The 20,665-nt window shown below is 35.5% G+C and overlaps 1 protein-coding gene across 24 annotated transcripts in view; it reads left to right on the forward strand.

Annotated features, from left to right (window-relative positions):
• The window catches only part of MEF2C (myocyte enhancer factor 2C), a 167,885-nt gene that overhangs the window by 132,697 nt on the left and 14,523 nt on the right, over window positions 1-20,665 (forward strand). For all 24 annotated transcript variants that reach the window (XM_019734219.2, XM_074328749.1, XM_074328752.1 and 21 more), the window contains 2 exons: window positions 1,975-2,161; window positions 4,258-4,305. In XM_019734219.2, coding sequence (XP_019589778.1) covers window positions 1,975-2,161; window positions 4,258-4,305 — 235 coding nt within the window. The remainder of the gene's footprint in view (window positions 1-1,974; window positions 2,162-4,257; window positions 4,306-20,665) is intronic.

The following is a 20,665-nucleotide window of genomic DNA, read 5'->3' on the forward strand; positions in this document are numbered from 1 at the left end:
CTCCACATTACCTTAGAGCAAAAGAGCTTTTAGCACCTTGATGAAAGGGGATGTTATTTGGCCAATGTCATAATTGATTTGATCACAGAAGGGAAAGAAGAGCAAGGGAAACTGGTCAGGAGATGGCAACCTCTGCCAACCTGTGGTCCAGCAAGGAGGATGCTACAGTAGAAATATACCCTGATCTCTCTCCTCCCACTCGGCAGTACTTCTGCTGGTGGCGCCACTGGCCAAGCTGAAGCCAGAGGTCAAGGGGAGCCTGGTTGTTACAGTCCGGAGGGAGGGTCAGCCTTTAGGCTCAGAGCAGTGAGGAAGGTGGGCAGTGGCCCTGGAGGGCAAATGGAGAAGCCCTAGCACAATTATTTAACTTTGTTTAGTTAGGTATGCTACAGTAATTTTTATTTGGCCTTTTAATAAAGGAACACAAGGTTTTATTCACTCTACAGACATTTATTTACAGCATATAGTAAATTTTTTTGTTTAAAAAGGTTCTGGAAATTTGGGTATATAGTCATTCTTTGTTATCTTATTAAACATTGCTATTCCATTATATCACAGTGTCTCTCCAAAATTATTTTTACTACCCTGTTTATAACAGATAAAGCCTAATAAAGACTGTGTTAATGTAGCACTTGAATATTTTTATTTCTCTCAAACAATGAAGAATCAAAGACATGTTAACAAAACATTTACTCTTATTAATATCGACATGCCCAGATCTTGGAAGAAAAGATAACTAGGGGGAGAATAAAACTAAGAAATAAAGGGAGCATAAGCATAAGTATAGAATAGTATTGTAATCATCAGCAGGATAAATGTAGAACCACGACGTGTGATGCAGAACAGCCACTCAACAAGTGAAAGAAAAATTGATGTTAGGATTACAGGAAAAAGCACTTTTAAAAAAACAACTTTGAACCACATACACATATGCATTTAAAATAATGGCTTATTTAAGAATACCTGAGGGAATGTTCTATATAAACCCCATCTATAATATACATATTAGATACACACATACATACATACATACATACATTTTATATTCAGAATGCTATATGCTCTGACCATGAGTCCTCTGGCAATATACGCAGACAGTAGTTTCATTTACAATGTTAAAAATGGGAAAAATGGAGGGAGGGAGTTACAACTCTGATTATTTAGTTAATGCAAGCAGAAAAAATAAGCATGACTTTGCTTAAATTGCCAAAATAATACCCCAAAAAAATCAATAATTGGGATCTGATTACTCTAATTAGATAGCCACACAGCTTCAGCTCACTAAATATTTGCCAACTGTCTCATTTGAGATGCAGGTCTTGCCATTTGTCAGTGTCAGTATATCCCAAAATATGAAGTGCAACATATATTCTGAACTATCATTTTGTAATATGAATTACTGAATGATATATGCTCTGTTGAATCCTGTATGTTAAAATGTCTATTATCTTCACAGTTACTTTCAAAAGACAGACTTTTAAAACTGATGATTAAAGTATATGTACTATTCACAAGCCTGGAGATGATTTTACATCATTAGACTTCTGCATAAATATGCTTCAATAAGCAATTAAACCAAAGGCTCCAGTTTGCATTTTAATCCTCCTTTTTCTCTGTGAAGTCATCACAATCATGTACCTTTGATCTTGCAGTCATTTCTGGCACCAGATTCAGATATCACAAATGAACAATTATTACTTAATAGAATGGAATTCAGAGACAATGGAGTCTAATGAAATGGGGCTTTGTTTTAAACAAAAGTGAAACGTTTTCTAATAGTTGCAAAGAAAGAGTTCTAAGCACATTAAAGAAATCAATTTATGATCTGAACATCTTGAGAGCTTTTCTTAATGGTCTTCTAGACACCAAGCAGTTTAGAATTTGAAATTTTTCTTGGAACAGTAAAGGCTGTCTGTACTTGAGAGATTTATTCTATTTTATTTTTTTACCCATATATTGTTTCTGCTCCTATAGGCTGTTCCACCTCCCAACTTTGAGATGCCAGTCTCCATCCCAGTGTCCAGCCATAACAGCTTGGTATACAGCAACCCCGTCAGCTCACTGGGAAACCCCAACCTTTTGCCACTGGCCCACCCTTCTCTGCAGAGGAATAGTATGTCTCCTGGTGTAACACATCGACCTCCAAGTGCAGGTAACACAGGTACGTCCTCATAAGAACACAATGTGAGCAAATCATTGGAAGGAGCCACTCTTGGGGAAAAAGCTATTTTATCTACAAGATCTTGAGTTTTCCAGTTTTCCATTTGTTATACTCCTTCACCACTAGGTCTTCAACATAATAAAGCGTAACTCCATTTGCGTATCTTTTGAAATCTTTCATAATCTGCTAATTATCTGTTCAGCCTCTCTGTCACCAATCTCCTCTTGTGGCTATATTTTAACCATACAGAAATATCAAATATCCTATCTCCATGCTTGGCTTCTGCCCTTCTCCTGCCTAAAATGCCATTTCCCCTCTTCCATCTCTCCAGGCACCCCTTCTATGAAACCTTCGCCTGTGTTCCCTTATAGCGTTTACCCCACATAGTTATTATTTTGTTCAATTTTTATTTATTTATACAGTAACTTACTTATACCAGAAAGAATTTTAGGCAAAAAGGAAATATCATAGGATAGCATAATTTATAAGAAGTGTGAAATAAAACCAAAACTAAGTCAGAAACAAAGTTAAGAGCATATCTTAAGGACATACATACCTGCCATAAATTTCTTTCTATGCTTCTAAGAGATCCTTGCTGTTGAACAATGTACAGTGTCCCAGAGGGAAGAAATTATTGCTCAGGAAAAGTTCAACCATTATTACTACTCAAATCAAGCAAAACACATTATGATGTGTTGTATTGAATATGCGTCTATTTCCCCACTGGACTTAAAAACCTTGGAGAGAAAAATGTCCTCTTGATTTGTCAGGCTCACAGTAGGAACTAAGTAAATGTGTATTGAATATAACTAAACAAATCCTTCCTATTTCCAAAGGAAGTACCATGCAAGTAATTGTATTTATAAGTCATGTACGGCAAACCATTATATATTTACATTTTATTTTTTTAAAAGCACACCATAGGAAAATTTTAGGCACACATAACTGTATTAAAAGCAACTTACTCACAAAAGAAATTTTTTAGGGTACTTAAGTATCTACCTTATAATTAAAACTAAACGTATATTATTATTCAGTACAGAAACTTTATATAGAAAATACAATAAAAATCAGCCAGAGAAAAAAATCTTGATAAATCTTGAGACTAAAAGATGTAAAGGGCTTCATTATACCATTCTCTCTACTTACGAATATGACTGAAAGTTTTCGTAAGAATTTTCAATAATCATGTATTCCTTTCAGATCATACCCAAATGCAGTTGAATTTCCTATTTGATGAGTTCATGTTCATTCATTTTTTAAAATCTCTTACTTTATTTCCAAAATATTATTCAATTGGAAATAATAAACATTTTCTTAAAATGTAATGAACATTTTCTTCTAATTCCAAAACCAGAACCAACTAATAATTATAGAGTATCACTTAGAAACAATTAGAAAGTAATCTAGCTGATATTCTATTCTTTCGGCTAAATCTTATTCCTTAAAAACTAACAGTAATTATTATGTTACATGTTTTATTGAAACATCCCAATTCTCATATATAAACATTGCCAGATTTCGATGTACTTTCTTAAGTTAGCAATGAATAAGCCTAAGTTTCTAAATTTGAGACCAGTGCAGCCTATTTTATTGCGTCAGTAAGTAAAATCCACATAGTAAATGAAGTCATTCACTGTAGGTAGATTCATGGAATGATCAAAGTTCTTAACAATTAGTACTGCCCAAAATTAATTGTATAAAATATACTTACAAAGATTTGAATATTAAATGTATGATTATTTGAACATAACAGTAAACCTTACTCTTTTTTCTTTTGACTTTCTATAGAATCCTCTTAGGAAAAACTAGACTTGAAAATAATAAAAATTCAGAGACCATTCAAAGACAGGGTTTCCTAAATGTAATTTTTCTTAGGAAAAAAAGATTCTGTAAAATGTCAGCAATTGAATGTATTTTTAATGTCTGAGCACAGCATGTCACAATAAAACAAATGTCAGCCATCTGACTTAGATAATACTTCACAAATTTAGGACTCTTGGGAGAGGACAAAATATTGAGGTTGCTAAAGGTAAAGTGTGTTGTTCTGTGGGCCTTTAGCCTTTCTCCTTTTAATCTTGCTCTTTAATCTGTAGGTGGTCTGATGGGTGGAGACCTCACACCCGGTGCAGGCACCAGTGCAGGTGAGTGGAGACTTCTGTGCTACAGTTTATATCATGTATATCATTGTTCAAGATTCCTTTACTGGGAGACTTGCAAGAAGTTAGTCTTTTGAACAAAGTTGGGGGATCTGTGAGAAGCATGGAAAAATGATGCCAAGAATTTCTAAAGCACTTTTCTGAGATGGGAGTGGCTAGATAGAAAGTTAGAAGAAGATTGTTTATTAACTAGAACTTTCCTTAATAAAACTTCAGTGATTCAACATAATCAGAGAATTGAGGGTTTTTATCAAATCAATTTAACCCTAAATACCATCTCTAGATTCGTGAGTACCTTAAGCAAGCCTTGCCATTTGAGTTCTTGATTAATCATTTCACATTAAATGTGAATCACTTTCTACCCAAAGAAGGACCAAACTCCTATACATTTCTAAAGGAGAATTTTTTTTCTAAAGAAAAGGAGGTAATGAGATCATAACCATTCAACAATAATTTAATAAAATAAAACCACATTTGGCATTAAAATGAGTTCTTAGAGAATATGAATACAGTGTACCCCCCAAAAGCCCCTTAAATATATTTCAGCTCTTTGAGAACTTCTTCTAGTAGGACCAATTAACTCATAGTCACATTTCTCCAGGGTTCCGTATTAATTCATATTATTGTGATTATTGAGATATTGATGGCGATTTTCAATGCAGAGGCAAAACAGCACACAATACTTTTTAATGCTGACTGCAGTTCACTGTTGGCATAACAAGTAACCATGGTAATTCCTGCAAGCTGGAACATGCTATACATTTAAAATAGTAGGAAGCAAGCTTGAATGACACGAGGTTGTGTTTGAAATGTCAAAAAATTCAAATTTACTGAAATATCCATGGACAGCCTAATTAAAATATTTTGCCAGCGCCAAATATAATAATCTGCTAATTATAAGAAAGAAAATAAAGAACATTGTTATATAAAAGCATTTTACAAATACCCATTTGGGGGTAATGCTTCTCACCTTTGATGTTGGCTCGTCACTAATTCAGTGAGTAATGAAGAAAAAGTATTACTAGAAGTACACAGTGAATTACTGAACAAAATTGATGGCACTGCTTCCTATTTTAATCTTTCTTTTAAAATTAGAGTCAGATTAGTGAGTAATCTTAATGTCCTATTTTGCTGGATATTGAAATGAAGTGCTCATTTTTCCCTTTAAAAAATACTTCGTGGCTTGTAGCCTCAATATTACAGAACCAGATCAAAGCCAGGCCAATGTTTCTTGGATTCAAGTCTCTACCAAGCACTATAATTAAAAAGAATCAGTGGGAACTAAGCATTGGGTTGTCACAAATACCAAGAAAAAGATAACATAAGAAAAACAGTTTATTTAAAATGTCATCAGAATTTTATATGTAACTTGACAAGTGTCCTTAATATTCATATGGTAAACGACAAGAGTAGCCTAAAAATCTTTAAAGAACAAGGTGAGAAAGAGATTAATACTTTCTGTAAAATTATGGTGATTAATACAATATGATTTTGTCACTTAAATAGACAAGGTGCCCAGTGGAATAGAATGTAGAGTTCAAGCATATGCCAACAGGGAAACTTAATATTTGTCAGGAGTTGCATTGCTGATCAAATGGGGTAATAAAATGATGGTGGAATAATTAGTTATCTGTGTAGAAAAGAATAAAATTTAATTCTGACCTCATTCCCTAGACTGAATTAAAAACTAAATGTGTAGAGCAGCATTTTAAAAATTGAGAAGATAGCATAAAAGAATATCCTTAAGATCTGAAGGTGGAGACAGTGTTGTTAAACAATATACAAAAGCAATTAAGAAAACAGTTGATAAATTTGACTCCTTTAAAATACTAAACTCCTGTTATAAAAGCATACTGTAAATAAAGATATTTCCAATGCATATAGCTGACAAAGGGTTAGTTGCCATAGTATATAATGATTGCCTAAAATTAAAGAGAAAAAGAGAAAGAAAGAAATAGCTCAGTAAAAAAAAACAGACAAAGGCTTTCCTGGGGTGGGGGGGGAGACGAATAAGTGGAGCAAGAGGATTTTTAGGGCAGTGAAAATACTCTCTATGTCACCATAATGATGGAGACATGCCATCATACATTTGTCCAAACCCACAAAATATACAACACCAAGAGTGAACCATAATGTAAACTGTGGACAGCAGGTGATAATGTCAGATCAGTATAGATTCATCAGTTATAACAAATGTACCAGTTTGGTAGGGGATGTTGGTAATAAATGTGTGGGGGCAGGAAGTATATGGGAAATTTCTGTACCTTCCCTTCAATTTTGCTGTGAACCTTAAACTGCTCTAAAAAATAAAGTTTTAATTGGAAAAAAAAAAGAAATAAAGATGGTTTAGATATGATATTTTATCCAGTATCTTGCTGCATCAATTTGCTTGCTGTAAAGGGAACAGCCAATAGTGGCAATGAATTATTAGAACTAGTGAAAAACATGTGGAGTGGTGGGGGGATGAGTTACTCAGCTTTGATGGAAGTGGCCTCTTGTTACTGCTTAGCAGCTAGAATGCTTTAGAATCCTATATTGAAAATGAGAAGTATTTGGTTGTTCAATTATGCTGTCATTGTCAATTCCCTGACAGTCCGCTAAGTTTAATGGCCCTCCAGGGACAGAGAAGACGCTCAATCTTGTAAGCATAAAAGTTAGCCACATATAGCTGATAGTATCATTGAACTAAAAATATCTTACAAGCTTAGCAAATTCATCCTCCTACTTCGGGACCTCTGCCACAGGCATGGGACTCTTCTATTTCAAAAACAGTAGAAGCCAACAGAAAGAAAGACATGCCATTGCTCCATCCTCATGATAATAAATATTATATACTTTTTAAACTTTTATGTAAGTGTGTTTTTCCAGGACCCAGCAGCTCCAAGTCAAGTAGTTGTTTCAGTCTAGTTGTGGAGGGCACAACTCACAGTGGCCCATGTGGGGATCGAACCGGCAACCTTGTTGTTAAGAGTACCGCGCTCTAACCAACTGAGCTATCTGGCCTCCCCAGTAAATATTATATTTTGATGGTTGTATCTTATAGTCATGAGCATATAATTTTCACAGTTTCTGTATAGTTGTGAAAGAGTTACTTCCCCACTTTTTAAAAATAGAGGAAGAAGTGCTTTCCAACTCTGATGCCACAGAACACCTGTTGCAGATGCCACTTAATCTTGAGCTTAGCTGTCATGTCCTGCTCACAAGCTCAGCCGTCTTCCCTTCTTTCTTATGCCGGACAGTATCATATGTCAAAGCTGAATATATCTGTGCTGATGTCAGAGAATCACATAACACCAGGGGGAAACAAGGCCAGCCAGAGTGTCTCTACATTTTCAGAAAAGAAAACTAAAGCAAAATGGACAAAAGCTATCTTCCAAATTTTGAATATTGTCATTGAAATTCAAGGTCTCAGATCAACTTAGAAACCCTGAGGCCGAGTGGCAAGATTCTGCAGTTAAGTTAAATAATTTTCAGTCTTTGTAACTTTTTTTTTCAAAATCAAATCACCTCAACTTGTAAAAAAGGGATTGTCTCAGGAGGGAAGGAAATAAATTTAACCTTTATTGTGTGCCTGTGAATACCAAAAGCCCAAAGAGATAAGCATTCTCATTTTCAGCTCTGCTCAATCATAAAGTATGTCTTTCCCATCCAGTCCCTGAACTATCCCTCTCCCTCATCTCATCATCTGGCAAGTCACCTCCTCTGCCACCAAGCTGTTTTCTAAATGTACCCCTTTTTCTCCATTCCTATCCCACTGCCCTGGGTCAGTCTTGTACTAATGCCCCAGGACTGTTTCTAGAGCCCCCTAATTCATCTCCCTGCTTCACATTACATCCCACTCCAGTCTCCCCATGACTGATTAGTCTCTCTCAAAGCCTTAAACTAATTGTAAGTCATCATTCACATGCCTAAAATCTAGCAATGGCTTCCCAACTCACTCAGAATTAACTGTGAGTCTCTTATCTCTGGCCCAACCTACTCTCCAGTCTTAAACCTTCTTACCTCTGCCACTGCCATCAAGAACCCTGCACTCCAACTCTAATAATAGCAAACACTTAGATTGCTCTCACTATGTGCTTCACGAAAAGTAACATTTATTCTTGTAACAGCCCTTTCACATAGATATCATATTATGCCCTTCTGGAGATGGTGGGAATGAGGTACAGAGAGGTTCAGTAACTGGCCAACGTGGGACCCAGGCAGTCTGTCTCCAGAGTCCGGGCTCTTCACTGCTGTAGTGTGCTGCCACTTTCCAGACAGTAATCTTGGCTGCTTGCCTTTATGTATGCATTCCTAGTACAAAGGAAAAGCTGATTTTTATACACATAAAATTCTAATAGTATTGATGTGAAAAATGGAAAGAATACTTCAAAGAAAAAAATGTAATTTTAAATACAAAAAGATGAGCCCTTGATCTGTAATTCACAAAACTAATGTAGTCTTCTGATACTGTGTACAATGAATAGCAAATTAATTATTTGATTACATGGCTGAGCACCACTGGACAATAAAGTTTTACTAACTTCTCTAACATACTTAGTGGAAAACGTAAAGAACTGATATATAGCAGTAAATGGAATGTGGGTTGGTATCTCAGACCTTCACAAATCACCTCTTAAAACACCGAACCTCTTATCACTCAAATTGAAGTAATTTCAAAGATGAAGGCAAGCGGTGATAAAGAAGTAACGGGATGGAGTTGTACTCTCGGTATAAGGGAAATATACAGCAAGTCATTATAACACATTAGTAATAGTGACATTTCTGGGTTTCAGTTGACAGTTACTCATCCACTACTTAATCCTTTCCTCTCAACAAGCAAAATGAAAAGTCACTGCTCTTAAAAGTACATTTTGTCATATCTCTGCACATTAAAGCTTTTAACATGCTAATTTTAGTGGTTATTGATGATTGTAAGATCAAGTTCAGTTGAGTTTTCATAATTATTAGATTTAATAGAAATAACCATTAACATAGCAATACCTTATGTTGGATTATTCACTGTCCTATTAGTACCCTTTGTTTTCACTTTGATATCATGGTTTTTATTGAGTAGAAAGTACCCGTATGCTCAAGGATTTACTGATTCATGATTGAGACTGGAGATAGAGGGAAGAGAGAGAGACAGAGAGAGAGAACCTTTAGGAATCTCTGAAAATTTAAGAGAATTTTACAATCTACATAGCTATTTGACAATAAGGCAAAGGAGATTTATGTATATTGGTTAATAATTTTAATTGGCATTTATTGTAAATTAGATATAATTTTATGTAAAAAGAAACTAACAGCTGTTTCTTTATTTTGATTGTCAATTGTTTACTATTTTATGCATTTGGTTGTCAAGCATTGTCACTTCTAGAATTCTTAATTTATATCAGCTAAATACATGGAGATTTGATGTGCTGCTGTGGATAAACCACTGAGCAGTGAAAAGGAGACCTGGCTTCCAGACTCTGAAAAAACTCCTTCTATCAAGACCTTAGACTTAGAACCTTTAAACTGTATATTCACATTGGGGATAAGACACAGCTCCAAGTTATCGACCTTCAATCTAGTTGTGGAGGGTGCAGCTCAGCTCCAAGTCCAGTCGCCGTTTTCAATCTTTAGTTGCAGGGGGCACAGCCCACCATCCCATGCGGGAATTGAACCGGCAACCTTGTTGTTGAGAGCTCGCGCTCTAACCAACAGAGTCATCCAGCCGCCCCTCACCCCTCGGGCAGCTCAGCGGCAGCTCATTATCTTCAATCTAGTTGTGGAGGGCGCAGCTCACTGGCCCATGTGGGAATTGAACCGGCAACCCCATTGCTAAGAACTTGCGCTCTAACCAACTGAGCTACCTAGCCGCCCCAAGACACAAATATCTTTAGTGTCCACTTATACACAATGTGTTATGATCATATAATTATAAAAATTTACTTATATGACTTCTCTCTAAATTCATTTAGCAATGAAAAAGAAAATTTTATCATATTATAAAATAGATCTAAGTAAGGAGAGGAAAGGGTCATACAATGTTTAATTATTCTGTACCAGTATCACTGCTTTCCAAGTTTTTGTTTTTGAGAATACTTATCAAAAATTTCTCAGCTGACTTATCTTATCAGTCAAAAGAGACTTCTCTGAAATTCTTACCCAGTGATTTAAAATATGAGTGAAGTGGTTAAAAATTTAGCCTAAAAGGATTTGCTTTAACAAGTTTACATTTTTGTTGCCTAACGAAACACAAATTCAGATTGCAGTTCTCAAGAAAGTGTGCAGGAGGGATATCATTTAGTTGCTCTCAAATAAGACTACTTTTGTTAGTATAGAAACATAATTTTATGTTATATTTTAAAATATTATTAAGCAGCATGTGAAAGATACCTAAATTAATAGTTGGATTCTTGTTTTGAAAGTTTTATTCTGTTAAATTGAATTGTTCTGAATAAAAATTCTGAATTTATTTTCAGTTTTACCTTGGGAGTTCACCCAAAACATAAATAAAGATCCAACAGCATTGCTTTATTAATATCTATGAAATTAAGTAACAGTGATATTTTTAACCCAAACCAAGGTTATCTAGATTTATTAAAGAAAAGAAAAATACCTATTTCTCTAGTTGGATGATATACAGCACGTGATACATGGTCACTGCCAAGAAAATCACTGTCTACTTTCCATATACAAGACCTGAAAAATTACTAAAAAAGGAGTCTCTTGACACCATTCTCTAGGGGTTAATACTGAACTGAGAGAGGCAAATCAAAGAGAAGACAAATGAAGAATGTTACAGGCTAAGTCAGGATATCGTAGAATCTGCTTTCAACCTCTTTGGCTTGACTTGTTTCTTAAGAAGTTTGATCTCTGGAGGGAAAAACAAATCTTCAAATTATAACTTCCTAGAGAGTGTATTAGCAGATTTTAGAGCCCTTGGTATATTATGGTTTCTGATCTCACAAATTATGTTGTTTTTATCCCCTATCCTTCTGTTACATTCAGTAAAGCAATGTGAAAATTGGTCTCTTCACTCATATCTCGTCGATTTAACCTAGGAATGTGACTGATAATAAACCTTTGGACATTTTTAATATTAATTCAAGCAGTTAATATTTCCTCCTAAAACACTAATTTTACTCAACTTTTTTTTCTCTTGGCAGTTTTTTTTTTCTTTTTGGTACACTATTGTTTTCTCTCTTCCCTGGTTTTGTCATCACCATAAGATTTTAGTTGGAGATAACATGGAAAGAAAAGCTCTTTAAACAATCGTCAGTGATATGAAATTGCACATCAACAGACAGCAGACGCTAAAGGAGGGATGTGGTTAAAAAACCCCTCTTTTGGAAATCAATTTTTTACCTACCAGGGACTTTTTAGGACGTCAAAGCTGTCGGCCAAGAGTATAATTTGCTGTTTTTAGACAAACCTTTGCCAGTCACTTAAATTTTACAGTTAGATTTACATAGTATGTTTCATTTGAATTTCAATTCAAAGAGTTACCGTCATGATACAGTCTCATACTTGAAAGATCAAATCAAATATATTCCTTTAGTTTATTTTAAACTAAAGGAAATTATTGTACCAAAACTTTGGATAAACAATTTCAATTTTTAAACTATAGATGTGTCCATTGGGTGTAAAGTATTCACTGGGTTTATTTATTATTGCTCCATTTCTGTTGTTTTAACTGAACTTAATATTTACTTGCTAACTGTTTTACTAAACACTCTGCCCTCCTTTCACAATGTCTTGACCTTAGAGTCCACTTACCACCTCCAGTAATGGTCAAGAACTGATTCTGTTGTATTTATAGTGTGGGGGGAACCCTGCTATAGTTAATGTAGGTTATGATAGTAATAATAGTGAATCCAAATCTATGGTCAGTGTACATATTCAGATATGATAACATTAATTAACATAACAATCATGAAAAAGGAACCTTTAGTGTAATATTAAGCAACTCAAAGAAAACTGTAAAATCTTGAAGTAAAATGTTTGCTCAAGCAATAATTTGGGAAAATATTCCTGAGGCAAATACTCAGAATAATAAAATAACCAAGGAAAATATAGGATATACAAGTTATTTTAGGGGTGACATTCTTGCCCTTGAAAATCCTGAGAATTTCCATTTTGCAGGATTGTTGTGAAAATTAAATCAGATAACCAACGCAAGGCCCCTAACACTGTTTCTACCCCAGAGTAAGTGCTTATTAATAAATGTTAGCTATTGTTAATATTATAATTATTTATATTTTTTATTTCCTAAGCAAAAGATAAAGCTTAGTTTAACGCAGTTCCAGTGATATTTATTCAATGTGCATGCATTAGTAGGCTTCACAGAGATGTCTGTGACAGCCTCTACCCTCAAGGGTGGGAGTAAAGACGATACATTAATAAATCTGAGGCAGAATGGGAGTGCAGTGCAGTACAGTGCAACACATTTCACTTTGAACATTATGATCTTCTGATGTGTTTGCAGCAGTTGTGTAAATGTTAAAATCACAAGTGATTATTCATTCTCTTCTGTCACGTTCTCTCTAATTTATACTGTCTCAATATTTTTGTTTATAAAACTGACTGAAAGAATGAGCGATTATGTCAATAATGAACACACCCCCTCATTTTTAGCAAAGAGACAGCCCCCAAAATCACAAGAAGTGAACAATTAAGTGAGTCATAAATCTATCACTCATTGTTAAGTGGAATTTTTTGAAGATAGCAAGGTTCAATATCATTTTTGTGGTGCAATTAAAAACTATCCCTTCATATAAATGATAAACGTCTAAGTATTTGTCTTTTGCACCTGAAACTAATAAAATTAAAAAAAAAAAAAAAAAAACCTATCCCTTCAGCAAATCAGTACTCAAAAGCAGAACGATATTTTGAGTGCCTTTTTTACTGGAAACATCAGATTGTTAATTTCTTCCTTATTTGCAAATGGAGCCTGTATTCAGAGAGAGGGAAGACTATAAGGATGCATTCTAAATAGGAAACATCTGGCCTTTGTAACAATGTAGTGTGTTTTGGAGTAAATCAAAACTCTCCCACTTACTGACAAGTCACAGAAGCTCCCTGAACCTCAGTTTCCTCATCTGTCAAAAATTGAGATGATCCTTCCCAACCCACATGACTGTTAGGACAAATGAGCGAGTGGCTTGCCACCACAAGCCAACTTTATCACATGGACTCTTGATCTTAGAGAAAATTTCTATCTCACAATCCAGAGCTTATTGTATGTGCTGAATGTTTAAAGTTCAGTATCTAGTTAGCAGATAGACTTGCTTTCACAAAAGATACTAAACAAAACACAGCCAAGAAACATCAAGGACAAGTGGGGTAGATATGAAATCCATGAAGGTCTGGTTCAACATCAGGGTGACATGGTCAAGCAAAAGAGACAAGTCCTTTTTAGAATGTCTGCTGCCCTCTGACTGGTACAACCAAAAATAGCCTGGGCTTTGGTGTATTCTTGGGGTATTTTTTCTAAGACTACACCACAAAAGGCGCTGAGGTTTCACAGGAGTTTCTTCTTAGTCTGACATTATGCATTATTGTATTATTTCCCTAAGAAACCCCCAGATAGAATGAAGACAGTTTTCTGTTTAAGGATCACAACCATAATCATAATCAGAAATTTGATTTGCCCCCATTCAATAGTAGACATATTGAATTTTTCATCATTCCCAGATTTCTGACCTCCAGATGTTTTGTGGTTGCCTTTTCCCTTAGAGCTATCCCATGAAGAAGATCTCCTTTTCCCTAAAGACAAAAACACTACAACTACAAAAAATAAACCTGTGTTTCACAACAGCTGAATAACTTATAAGTACTACCACTGTTAGCAGGGTTTCAGGCATTCAGGTCAAAGTGCATATAGGGCTGAAGTCTAGAAGGTCATAATATTTGTCCACTAAAACTATTTTAAGTGTGTCGCTTCCAGTGGAGTAGTGAGTTGTATGAGCAAGTCTACTGTATATAATTTCAAAGCATTTTCTGTAAAAAGACATAAGCTTATTTGAGACACCAAACAATGTCCTGATATTGAAAACTAATTTATCTTAAAACCTTAAAAAAGTCAAATATAAAATTACTTGATGGTAATGGGCATTATAATGTATGTGACATCTCTAGTTTAACAAGACAAGTATGCTTGTAAATGTTTTCAAAATTGTTCTAATGAAAGAAAAAGGAAACCTAGATTGGTAAAATATTTTGCTAAAGTAAAAGCAAAAAATCAACATATCAGAAGTTCAGCTATATGTTCAACTTAATGTTTTCCCATGGCTTTTTGCTTCAAATTCCCCAAATTAAGATGTCATTAATAAATTACTAAACAAAATTAATTTTATACACCTATATATGAGAAATTATTGTCCAGATAACAACTAATAACAGATACTATAAAATACTGGGCATTTCACTATTGTGTTAAGTGGTTCTGATGGAAGATGGTCTCTTAAATTGACAATAGGCAGGTAAACATCTTTACCCTCTGTTACAGGAGAGAAGAATATTGACTAAAATACTACAAAATCTCTTTTTCAAAGCATATTTAATCATCCAGTTGAATAGCACACGAAAGTTAAACAATTGCTCTGACATTTAGTGTAGTTAAACCCAGTATTTCCTGTTTGTAAATATTTATTTATCCAGAGAGAGACCAGAAATATGGTTTGTAACATCACCATTCTGTGCCTTCCTACATAAGGTCAGCAACTTCTGAACGAGAACAGTTATTTGGGCCACGGAGGGTGTTTCTCAAGCTTCCACATCACCTCTGGCACAAGAGGACCTTTAGTCTCATGTCTCTTTCAGGTCTCACACTTCATTTGTATTCTGTAGTGTTAGAATAAGATTTGACATAGAAGGGTTTTCAAAATCTCAAAGTGTGTTCGACTCTCAAGGAGCAGGGCAGTGTAATTCAGAGTATGGACTCTGGACACACTGCTGGTTCAAATCATGGCTCTATCAGTTGATCGCTGTTGGACATTGAGCTACTGGACCTCTCTGTTCTTCATTTTTCTCATTATGTAACCCAGGGAGGGTATTAGTATCTCACACGGTTGTCGTTGTAAGCATTTAAAGGTCTTTTCTATCTATGTATAATAGCAAACACTTATATAGCAGTTACTAAGTGCCTAGTACTTTTCAGGGTACTTAATGAGTATGCTTTATGTAATTACTATTATTGCTAAATAACACTATATAAAGGGTATGTATGCTATTATTAATATTGCAGCCGTCATGATGGCTGCCTCAGGTGAGTATGTGGAAGTCTCTGATTCAGATGAATTTTATGCTTCTTTCTCACTTATGAAATCATTGCTTAGCATTGAGAAAACTAAGGCTCATTGTGGTTGGAGGAACTCTGATGGAGATCTCATGACTAGAACTTGGATTTATCTGCTTTATTTTTTTCTTTTGTTCTTGACTCCCCTCTGCCCTGTAAATGTTCGCATCTCTGCTGCCTCGTCGAGACCTCATTCCTCGTGTGTTCCATGGCAGGTGCATCCTAACTACCTTCCCTAGCAGCACCCTGACCCCCTTTAATCTATCATTTCCACTGCCGCTATTATTTTCCTCACACACAGAGTTAACGATGTCATTTACCACTCACAAACCAACTCTGGCTGTTCATTTTCTATAGTATGAAGTTCAGTATAAAATTAGCATGACCTGAGAGGCTTGTCTTAGCCAAGCTTACTTTTCCAACTTCTGAAAATTTCATACTCTAAAACATGCAGTGCTGCATCTTCATAGAAATGTTTGTTCTTCTCAAATATCGTCATGACTCTGAGATTGCTCCTGCATTCTCTCTCTGCAGGAAGTCTCCCTTTGAACCATCTGATGAAATCCTATTCAGTCTTAATTGCCACCCTTTCACCATTCTTTTTCCTAGGATCTCATATAGCCCATCTTTAGGTAGAAAGTCTATGTGAGTAAATTACTGTTGAAATTTATCTTGGTATAGAGACAACCATGGCAATAAACACTTGTCAGTGTAGAGGAAAAGATCCAATGTCTAAGCATTTTCTTTTTCCTCAGGGAAAAATTCTGCTTTATTCGATTCTACCACTTGCAGTTAGCTAAGGTAATGTACTTTGAAATGATTAATAGATGTAACAGGTGGGAAAGGAAGCTTCAATTAACTCTCTATAAACAAATTTAGTGGGTGAGCACTTGCAGGATTTCCTGACTTGCATATTATATGGTTGATAAGCAGTTTGTCTCAGTGGTGTGCTTGGTCATCAGTATGTAATTATTATCTCAAGAAAATTTTCTCAAGTAGCGTAAAGAGGAGAGTCCCTCGATGTTTGAAATTAATAAGTTACTCATTACATTTTTCAGTTCTCATCTCACATTCCTTCAGTCACTTATCTTTTAGTACCATTCCTGAATAATTCTTAATTTTTAAGCATATTTTGTGAATCCATTTTGTGCTCACTTGAAACACTTAAAATGCTAGTACTCTACATAGCATCCCTGCCTCTAATTTCAACAAGATCTTAGAGGAGAGTGAGTTCAGAGTGGACTGAAATGGTCTGAAAGGCATCATGAAAGAGTTAGGACATTCGCTGATCCTTAAAAAATGAATTTGCATCAAACAGAAGGGCAAACACAGGCTATAGAACTGTTAGAACAAAGACTGAAGCATTTTCAGAGGACCATGTGTTTGGCTATGGCCTTTGGAAATCACGTTAGATAGATAGAATGGGTCAAACTCTGCCGAGTCCTGAGAGCCACATAGGGCACTGACTCACCAGTGTTCCGTGTGATCTGAAAAAGGAACATGATGGAAGCAGTACTTTAAAAATATTTCCCTGGGTAGGTTGGGACTGTACATTAGATTTAATATCACAAATATGCACATAAGTTTGCCTACGGCTTAAGGAGCTCACAGTCTTCCTGAAGTCCATCTTAAGGCCCGGTGAAGAACTGTTCAACTAGAAACCAGGGAACCACATGGGGGTTATTGAAAAACCTAGTCAAATGGTGATGAAAGCCAAACCAGGATGGTGGCAGTGGACATGGAGAGAGACATTTTTGAAGAAAAAGTAACAAGATTTGGTATCTGATTGGGTATAGAGTTGGAAGAGGAAAAGGGAGTAGTCAAAAAGACAATTTGGGAGACTGAGAAAAAGATTGTGCCCATGAAAACATTAGTCTTGGTCCATAAGGATTAGTTTCTGTTTTATGCATAATAGCTTTTTATATGCTTGTATTTATAACTGAAAGTTCCAGAAAAAAGGGGAAAAAAAACTAGTGAAAAGACTCATAATGTCTAAATATCCAAATAAGAGAAAGTTTTAGAACTTTGGGCTCAAAGAGAGCTGCGTGCTCAATTGAGCTCTGTGAGACAAGGCAAAATGTCCTCCTTACTACAGCTTAAGCCAGGAATATGTTCTTTGAATTTACAACTTCTTAAAATAGGAGTCAATAAAAAAAAAAAAAAAAGCAAGTGTTTTCAAGTTAACTGGAGAGAAAAAATTTTTTTTTCTCCTAACACCACATTTCAAGTTCTGTATATTTATACTAGTTTAATATGAGTGTTTAGAAACTTGTAACCAATTGAGGTAGATTCCCTTATCCTTCATCCAAATTATATCGTGAATGCTTAAGTTGTTTTATGTTATGTGAAACAATATTTTTAATCAAATGAAACTATAAAACAAACTGACTCTAAAGTTGGTCTGTTCTTCATTTTCTTATAATCTATAATCAGGAAATCCATTCACTCATGCTTTATAATTTTTGTGCTTTTAAGTGGTCCAGGGAATGTGACATCTGTATACAGTCACATCTAAATTGATAATTGTTCAGGCGGAGGATCATTTTAAAACATAGCATGAAGCAAGGTTGAATCTGTATATTAGAAGGTTATTGCGAGGTAGTGTTTCCCACCTCTCTGACCCTGGACTTTGAACAAGACTGTTCTGTATGGTGAATTTATCTTATGATAGGACAACAGCCTCAATGCAGGCCACAGCGTTCGGAGTGAGGAGGAGGCCGTGGTTTCCGAGCTGGTTTAAATGCAGGCTCTTCTTAGCAGCAAACCACACGCATGTATTCATCATTGATTTTCAAATGATAGGTTTCTATATCACTGGTTTAGGATCCTCAGTCTTGCATTCCTGAATCTATATTATGCCAGAAGAATAACAACTTGGTGGCTGGAAACAGAAATGGTTATTATACGGCTCCAAAATGCTAGCTGGCACAATATGCTAAAAAGAGCAGAAATTCGTCGGTAAAAGGCAGAATTTATTTGTTCTTAAAAATAACTTGATGCTCTAAAAATATGAATTTAAGAAGTGTCATCGTGGTTCACAATATTTTACATTCAGTATGTAAACACCTTAAAATATGAGTAATCTTCTAAAAATGGCATAATTTCCAAATAACAGGAAATATTCCAAGAGGAAAATAGAATGCTTTTCAAATCAACTTTTTTCATATTTAGGCATTTATTGGATTAAAAACTGAAATGTATGTTTAGTTGTTTTTTGTTTTCCCTACTGCTGCCCCAAGTTATTATTTAAAATGCGAGTAAAAAGATGTAGGCTTTGTTGGAATTTCTGAGTTTACTGTAGAAAATGTTTTTTAAAAAAAAAAAAAACTTTTCTCAGAGCCTCCATGAAGCATTTCCATTTTCGCACACTGGCCCAATGCTTTTCATATCACAGGACAACACATTTTATGAAGCGGTTTTACTTCCTTTTAACAAAATAACTCCTCCATGCAAACCAGTATCAGCATCTACCAAGCCGGGGTTTTAGTTTCTTCTGATCTACTCAAGCTTCATTGCACTGCTTAACTGACTTTTTTTCCCCCTTCTTTTGAAATTACCCAGCTAATTTTCCATTTGATTGTTTATTTAAACCAGACCTCACGCAGACTTAATAAATAAGTGACATATGTATTTAGTGTGTCAGTCTGGACTTCAGCCGACAGAAAAGTATAGTGCAAATTTTGTCTTGGTTTTTCTGATTCCCTTTTTATCCAGTAGAATCTATTAATTAAAACTGAAGTCCTGACATATTCACAATAATGATTCAAACATAAAAGAAATACTCAATATAAAACTCCTCTGAGCATTCAGTTTTATCAAGCATTTTTCTATGAACAAATTCTTTGTATTTCTCCTAGTGATAAAAGGTAAATATATTTGTTTCATATAATAACTTTTGCCACAGAAAGCTGTCCAAAATAACTGTGAAGGAAAATTTTGGCTTTCAACCTATTTGCTAGCTTTAGAGATTTTAGCTAATTTTCTTGAAGTTTATTATAGGAGTTTATATACAAATTCAGCCAACATTTTTTAAGCAACTACTGTGTACTCAACACGTGTTTGGGGTATTTCATTTGTTTTATTTTGGGGTTTTTCCCCCCAGTAATGTGGAGAGTTTTATGCATAATCCAATTGACAGATTTAGTCTTGTAGTTATTTGCTATATATTCAGCCTGTTTATTCATGCATAAAATGAGACAGGTAAATGAATGGATATGAAGAACAATTGTTCTCTGCACAGTGTGCCTCAAATATATTCTAATTCAAAAGATGTTCCCATAAATATCTCCTGAAACACACCTGTACTTTGCCTTCCCAATTCTTCATCTGTAGCTCAGGCTATCACAGTAGTTTCCAGACTGGTCCATACCACCAGGCCTCCCTAATTATGGGATATCCTAATGCACATAGATCATTCTGTCCACGTAGGGGCCTGTGTTCCTTCTGCTCTGCAACCTTCATGGATCTCCATTTCCACCATGTAAACCCAAGCCTTGTTAGACTGCAATTCAAGGTCTCCATAGCCCAACCTCCATGGCCCTCCAGAGGAGGCTCCAACACTCCTCTCTTTTCATGGGTTCCCTTCTAACCAGCTTCCTCAGTGTCCCAGACCGTGCTCTGTAAATTCCCCCCTCATCTTTTTCCCAGTGCCCAGTCACAAGCCCAGTGTATTTTACTATCTCTTCTCTTTTTTCAAGGTCCACATCAATTCCTGCCTCTTACGTGAATGTTTATGGTTTAATCTCTTCCCTTCTGGGAACTCAGTAGCACTTAATCTGGATTTCTCTATGGGCACTTCACCCTAGGATGCCTTGTCTTGGTTTGTGCGTTTTGCACGTGTACATATTATATTGGACTACCACAGAGGAGTTTCAGGGCCTTTGAGAACTGGAGCCTGGTCTTTGCATCCCCACTGGACAGCACATAGTATCGTTCGTCCTGGGGTAATAGATATTTGTGTTTTATGGGAATGATGGCAGTTACAACGAGGTTTGACTCGCTCCTTTAGAGAGCTTCAGAAAAGAGCTGTCTAGGTTTCCAGCAAGAATAGTTGAATCAGGTGATTGGTTTCTCATATTC

This window comes from Rhinolophus sinicus, linkage group LG03 (assembly GCF_036562045.2).
Source record: "Rhinolophus sinicus isolate RSC01 linkage group LG03, ASM3656204v1, whole genome shotgun sequence".
NCBI classification, from domain to species: Eukaryota; Metazoa; Chordata; class Mammalia; order Chiroptera; family Rhinolophidae; genus Rhinolophus; species Rhinolophus sinicus.